Source organism: Salvelinus sp. IW2-2015, linkage group LG4q.1:29 (assembly GCF_002910315.2).
Source record: "Salvelinus sp. IW2-2015 linkage group LG4q.1:29, ASM291031v2, whole genome shotgun sequence".
NCBI classification, from domain to species: Eukaryota; Metazoa; Chordata; class Actinopteri; order Salmoniformes; family Salmonidae; genus Salvelinus; species Salvelinus sp. IW2-2015.
In genome coordinates this window covers 82,708,544-82,715,794 of record NC_036842.1, presented here as the reverse complement: position 1 = coordinate 82,715,794, position 7,251 = coordinate 82,708,544, and the positions used below count along the sequence as shown (strand labels likewise).

The 7,251-nt window shown below is 44.7% G+C and overlaps 1 protein-coding gene and 1 long non-coding RNA gene across 4 annotated transcripts; one reads left to right on the top strand and one right to left on the bottom strand.

The window, feature by feature from the left end:
* The first annotated feature begins 621 nt into the window (after positions 1-621).
* On the top strand, positions 622-4,293 carry pdcl (phosducin-like). Of its 3 annotated transcripts, none has more exons than XM_023985905.2 (4): positions 622-721; positions 2,711-2,899; positions 3,141-3,322; positions 3,491-4,293. In XM_023985905.2, exons 2-4 carry the CDS (start codon positions 2,725-2,727, stop codon positions 4,040-4,042), a joined length of 909 nt encoding a protein of 302 aa, XP_023841673.1. In that variant the 5' UTR covers positions 622-721; positions 2,711-2,724; the 3' UTR covers positions 4,043-4,293. The 3 variants fall into 3 exon arrangements, with proteins under 3 accessions (XP_023841673.1, XP_023841674.1, XP_023841672.1); XM_023985906.2 differs by having other exon boundaries at positions 623-721; positions 2,715-2,899; XM_023985904.2 differs by having other exon boundaries at positions 630-721; positions 2,662-2,899.
* Positions 4,294-4,315: 22 nt separating this feature from the next.
* LOC139027592 (uncharacterized) lies at positions 4,316-4,810 on the bottom strand. Its single transcript, XR_011479714.1, has 3 exons — positions 4,734-4,810; positions 4,580-4,650; positions 4,316-4,365 (listed from the first exon to the last, which is right to left on the bottom strand). It is a non-coding gene; the product is annotated as an uncharacterized lncRNA (long non-coding RNA).
* Between the last annotated feature and the right edge of the window lie 2,441 nt (positions 4,811-7,251).

Sequence of the window (7,251 nt, the reverse complement as noted above, 5' to 3'; positions counted from 1 at the left end):
CCCAACCCTGCAAGTGTCATATGCTGAGGCAGTGAAAAGAGTACTACAGGATATTTTTTTTAATTGACCTTTAAATTGAACTAAGCAAGTCAGTTAAGACAGCCTACCACAGCCAAACCCCCATGGGACTCCCAATCACAGCCGGTTGTGATATAGCTTGGATTCAAACCAGGGTGTCTGGAGTGATGCCTCTAGCACTGAGATGCAGTGCCTTAGACCGCTGCGCCAATTGTGAGCCCAAGAGATGGGTCCAGTGCATGGATCCTAAGAGGCACAGGGAGTAGGCCGAGGCCAATAGAGAGTGATAGAAATAACGTGTTTCAGTAAGGTTGGTTTCTTAGCGTTCATTGCCATGGTTATCAACTGTACTGCTGAAATGGAACATAAATCACAGGAAATAGATATTGTAGTGGCAGCTGGTTTTAATGGGTGTAGGGGTAGCTGGTAGGACACTTTTTCTTCCCCTTTCCCCGTACTTTTCCCCTTACCTTTTGTGTCACAAAGTGTAATGAATTCACACTCCAGAGCAGTAGCCGGAAAAAGGGCTTGATAGGAGAATTACCGGCCTTTACACTCCATTACAGTAGGTGGCGGTGTATGCACCTTGATGTTGGTTGCGAATCGGCAACACAAATTTGAAGAAGAAGAAAACGGATCATGTTTTTTTTGTCAACGCTGCGCTAGGGAAGTAGGATTTGAAACAGTTGTTGATTCAATCGAGGTAAGGTCGCTATAATATTATTTGTCAATCTAGCTTCATATAAAAGTAACTATTTGACTGCAATTAAATGTCGAAGTAGAAGAATCACTGAGCGTTAATAGGCTACCTTGTAGCTAGCTAACAATCAATTCCATTGACCTAGCTAGCTACAAAGGTGGAGACGTCAAGGCGGCCTAGTACTAGGCTAGTTGGTGGAAATCCAGCTTTAATTGGCTTGCCCATTTCCACTAGCCTACCGTATCTGCTTGATTAGCAATACAGCTCGTTTCGTTTAGTAGTTAAGCTCAAAGGAATGCCAGCAAGGAATGACGACAAGAGAGCTATCTAAGTTAGCTAATTAACGTTAGCACTGAACGAGTTATTCAGCGTTAACTTAGTTCTCTAGCTATCTTTTTGTCATTCCTAGCTGGCAAGCTCTGCTTGGTTTTGAATTACAGTAGAAAATCCATGCAAAAAGCAGATATCACAGGCCCAGAGTGAAAGTACATGTACATCATATGGGGAACACCAGCTAACGTTAGTTGGTTATCGTCATTCCCCAGGGTATCTTTATTTTTCACAGTTCGCGCAAGTAGTCAGTAGTAGCTAGGTAGCTACCATTAACCTTAGCTGGGCCATCCTATAATGCGGTGCTTTTTCTGTTCCCGGGAAATATCAGTTCTTATTTTTGAGTGCTTTCGTAAATTCACTCTGGCTATTTACTCCGATTTCAGAGCACTCTCGTGTGAGTGTGCCAGAGCGCAGAATAATTGACGTATTTACGAACGCGCAACACCGGTTGAATATGACCAGTGTCAGTAAACGTCTGCAAAAAAACGAAAGTAAATTGTTGCAGCAGCACAGTTACCAACATCAACGCTCTAGATAACATGAAAACAGCCTAGCCAGCTCTGCTAGGGCGAGTAAAATGGTCGAAGTGAGGCGTGATCTCATTTGTGTCTGGAAGTATCTAGCAAACTAGTCAGTTAGCTTGAGTGCGGTTGATGTCAGAACTCTCGGATCAACAATATTGCTTCATGTGTGGGCTCTGAAAACTAATCCACAGAGATTACATTTGTGTTAATCTAGCAGATGACTGCCTTCTGAATACAGGTGGTAGACCTAATGGTCTCATTGCCCCATGTTCTACTGCCAAAAGGTTTAAGTGATGCCCTAATGTGTTTAGTGCAAAGTCTTCTCTTAGTGTACTAGGCTACATTTTAAAACCTCAAATTCTGACGCCCTCTGGTGGGCAGGGCTTAAAATGCGGTGTTAAAATGCTGATGTTTAGCTAGGCTAGGGCAAGAAGCACCCATTTCCGACTCGTCCACTGTCCCGACTGACGTTTTAAGATGTGTTTTGACTAGATGGTATACAGTTGGTCAGAACTGACTTTTTGTAGTAGGTTAGGGTAAGCTAAAATGCAACTTCAAGTCAATTTGAGATAAACGGTATCCCATCTAGGCATGACCATTAAACTGGAGCATTGGTACATTGCCGGAAGCAACTCGTCTTTCTAGTTATTATTCTACTTGCAAATGATGTAGCCTTCTAGGTTAGCTTGTCAGAACATAATTGACAATTTGTGTATGCATTGTTATGACGTCATACTTACATTATTCTCCAAAATATAGGCTATTTGTTTAGTCTAGTTAGTTAAGCTAGGCTATTTGTTATTTGAGAAGTTATCCCGTTTCAGTTCAGTCCCCACACTCACAAAAACATTCCCCAAGGTGCACTATCATGACAATGCCCAGGTAGCCTGTGATTATGTACACAATGGACATTTTTAAGTGGCATTCTATTCAACTCTTCAGAATGACTGTGTGTGTAATGACTAGTGAGCATGCACAATGTCAACAATGACCTGACAAAGTTGCCCCCGGTTCACTCACACTGAAACGTTACACCATCATGCTTACCCCATTAGTTTGCCTATTCAAAGTATTTATTTTCTGCAGGGATCGTCTGCCCCCTGTCCTCTTCTCTCACAACTGAACTCTTCCCCAGTTAGGTGTGAAGTCATGACAACGTTGGATGACAAGATCCTGGGGGAGAAGCTGCAGTACTACTACAGCAGCAGTGAGGATGAGGAAAGTGACAAGGAGGATGACGAGGGGGAGCACAAGACCATCCGCAACCCAGATGTACTGGAGCCTGAGCTAGAATACAGCGCCGACGGTAGTGCCGTCAACACAGGTAACACACGCCTGGGGTTTACATTGTTGCGGTGCATACATTTATGAACATTTCTCTATTTTGCATGACCGAGATTGAGAAACATCTCTGTTCTACACAATATGTTTTCAATTTGTACATTTTGTTGAAGATGCCCCAGTCGTCTAGCAACCATGACTATGAAGAAGTGTTGTTGTAGGCAGCTGCATCTGTACATTGGCACAGTTGTACCAAAGTGATGATGATGATGGTACTTGTGCAGGGCCCAAGGGGGTGATTAATGACTGGAGGAAGTACAAACAGCTGAAGGTGGAGCAGAAGCAGGAGCAGAAGGAGGAGATGGAGAGACTCATCAAGAAGCTGTCCATGACCTGCCGCTCCGACCTGGACGACGAAGCCGACGCCATTAAACAGAAAGAGATGCAGGACAAGATCCAGCACAAGGTGAGTGAAGAAGGGGAGAGGGATACTGAACGCTTTGCAGCATAATAGTTCCGTATACCAATATGACATACGTTTGAGTTGAGGACGCCAACACACAAATAAAAGTTCTAAAATGGAATTGAGTTTTTCAGAAAAGTTGTTATTGAGTGTGTCCTCCGCATCCCTCAGATGACCATGCAGGAGTACAACATGCTCCAGGAAGACGAGGATGACGAGGACTTCCTCCAGCAGTACAGGAAGCAGCGCATCGAGGAGATGCGCCGGAAGGTGTTACGCGGTAAGCGCTTCGAGCAGGTCTACGAGCTCAACAGTGGTGAGGAGTTCCTGGAGGCTGTGGACAAGGAGGACAAGGCCTGCCTGGTTATGATCCACATCTACGAGGGCGAGGTGCCTGCCTGCGAGGCCATGATGGGCAGCCTGCTGTGCCTGGCACAGGAATACCCCCTGGTCAAGTTCTGTAGCGTGCGTGGGTCGGTTATCGGCACCAGTGCCCAGTTCAGGGGCAGCGCCTTGCCAGCCCTGCTGGTGTACAAAGGAGGAGACCTGATTGGGAACTTTGTGCGCATCACAGACCAGCTAGGAGAGGACTTCTATGCTGTGGATGTGGAGGCGCTGCTGCAGGAGTATGGGCTGCTGCCGGACAAACCTGTCCTTGTCGCTAAGACCATCCGCAACGCCGCCATCACACAGAGCGATGACTCTGACCTTGACATAGACTAGAGAACAGACCTGCACATGTATAGAAACATAGACTAGAACCCCTATGTGTACACACACACACACTCAACATAGACTAGAACCCCTATGTGTACGCACACACACACACAGACTAGAACCCCTGTGTGTACACAGTCGACAGACTAGAAACCCTATGCGCGTACACAGTCGACAGACTAGAACCCCTATGTACATACACACACACACGGTCGACAGACTAGAACCCCACGTACACACACACACACACACACACACACCGGTCGACAGGACTAGAACCCCTCACGTACCACACACACACACACACGGTCGACAGACTAGAACCCCTACTATAACACACACACACACACCGGTCGACAGACTAGAACCCCTATGCACGCACACACACACACACACACAGTCGACAGACTAGAACCCCAATGTACCACACACACACCACAGTCGACAGACTAGAACCCCTACGTGCACACCACAGTCGACAGACTAGAACCCCTATGTACACAACACACACACCACACACGGTCGACAGACTAGAACCCCTACGTGCACCACACACGGTCGACAGACTAGAACCCCTATGTACACACACACACACAGTCGACAGACTAGAACCCCTATGCACACACACACGGTCGACAGACTAGAACCCCTAGTACACACACACACACACGGTCGACAGACTACAACCCCTATGCACGCACACACACACACAGTCGACAGACTAGAACCCCTATGTACACACACACGGTCGACAGACTAGAACCCCTATGTACACACCACACACACACGGTCGACAGACTAGAACCCTACGTGCACACACACACGGTCGACAGACTAGAAACCCCACGTGCACCACACACAGTCGACAGACTAGAACCCCTATGTACACACACACACAGTCGACAGACTAGAACCCCTATGTACACACACACAGTCGACAGACTAGAACCCCTACGTACACACACTCGACAGACTAGAACCCCTATGTACACACACACAGTTGACAGACTAGAACCCCTACGTACTCACATACACACACGGTCGACAGACTAGAACCCCTACGTGCACACACGCACGGTCGACAGACTAGAACCCCTTCGTGCGCACACACACACACACACACACACACACACACACACGGTCGACAGACTAGAACCCCTACGTGCACACACACACGGTCGACAGACTAGAACCCATACGTACTCACATATTTATATAGGTGTGATTTGACCTACAACTAAGACAGACTGTTGAATGCGCTCAAATTCAATAGCGTGGTTTCCACTACCACATTATCTCTGGGCTAGTCAGTGCTTGATACCGCCAGAGTTGTTCGTAATTGAGGAACTCAACATGCGATTACTTTCCGCAAATAGCTTGTTGACAAATTTGCGACTCCCTTTGACGATGGTGTGAAATTTTGTCATGGGCGTTACAGGAAGTAATTTCATGTTGTGGAGTCGCTCAGTTTTAAACGGCGATAGAGTTGTACTGGACACCATATTGGCAATATTAGAAAAATGCTAATTCAAAAAACAGTACCCTAATGCAGGGGTATTCAAATCTGAGCCTAGAGGTCCAGAGTAGTGCTGCTCTATCGGTTGACTAGATGGGATGCAGCGAATGTCAGAAGGGACCTTTTTCTTGCCGGTTAGGAGAACTTACGCAGCAGGTTATAAAAATGTACGTAGCAGGTTAGGAGAAATAGGTTAGGGTTAGCTAAAAAGCAAAAATTCGCCCAGCGCCACATCGAACACTCAACTTTTGATCTCACTTTGACATTAGCTGCATCCGTTCTAGCCATGGGGAAACGCTTATCACGGCACTTTGATACCGAAGTGACTTTTTCGTAGCAGGTTAGGAGACTGAGGTTAAGGTTAGCGAAAATGCTTTCCTAACCTGCTACAAAAATCACTTTGTATCAAAGTGTTGTGAAAAGACTGTGTCCTCGTAGCCATGACCTGTTCTACCTGGGAAATGAATTGCACCCACATGGTGTCCCACGTCTAAATCAGTGCCTGATTAGAGGAAAACAACGGAAAACAGCAGTGGAACTGGCTTCAAGGTCCAGATTTGAATTTGCCTGCAGCTAGTGAAGTGGGTTGATGTGATCGACAGGACCTAAAGGACCTATACATTCCCTATTAATTATGATATTTATTCACATAAGTTATATGCTTCATTTACACGTCATGTTAGTTTACCTAGTTACATGAATAAACCAAGACTGAGACCTATTACTTGTTTTACAATGATACGCAGACATTATTATGTTTTGATGTTTGAGCTTTAACTTATTTGTTTTTAATTGTGACAATGCATTGTTTAGTTTTTTTTCTGGTCCAATGTCTCTTATTTGTGCATGTTTATCAAACTAGCTCACCCTGTAGAAAATGTTCTGTCCAAAGGGACATTTTGTTAGTTTTATACCTGTTAATATTATGGAATAAAATAAACTAGCTTGATTTGACTTAGGCTGCACATGGTGTATTTTTGTTTAAGGGGTAGTATGCATTCACAAAGCATGCAGCTTCTTCTTCTGGGGTATAATAATGGCAATGATACACACTTTTTATTTTTTTATTTTTTTTAATCTCAGAAGTTGTTCACCATTTACAATTACTCTTGATTTACTGACAGTGAAGTAGTGAACATTTGAACAACCTGGTGCAAAGGCTACCAGTACAACAATAATAGCTGTTGCTTGGTTTGTAAGTTTTATTCAGACACTTCTTTTCAGTAACATTGTTGTAAATCACTGCAGGGAGACCATGGCTACATGCTGATTCCACACCCTTTTCCCAAAGTGTGCACATTCACTGAAGTTGTCAGGAATTCAGCAATGGTGGAAACTCTCCAGACAATGATTACACCAATCCATTGCTTTTAAAGACATGATTGGAAGTGTGCACACTTTGGGAGAAGTGTGGAGAATTGGGAAGCAGACCATATTGTGCCCAACACAACAGTGATTGCACATTACAGAAAGCTCAAAGCTATGCTAAGCTAACAATATCACATTGTTGGTCAGTTTTTAAGACAGCTGAAAAATCAAGAGGCATTCATGCATAGAACTTAACATTGCCCCACTGGTGATTTCCAAATACACTAAAAGTGCATATACATTTCACTACATATAGTTCATAGCAGACCAAACAATATATCACATTGATTAATTATAATACGATTGAAGGTCTTATTTCAAGACCAGCATT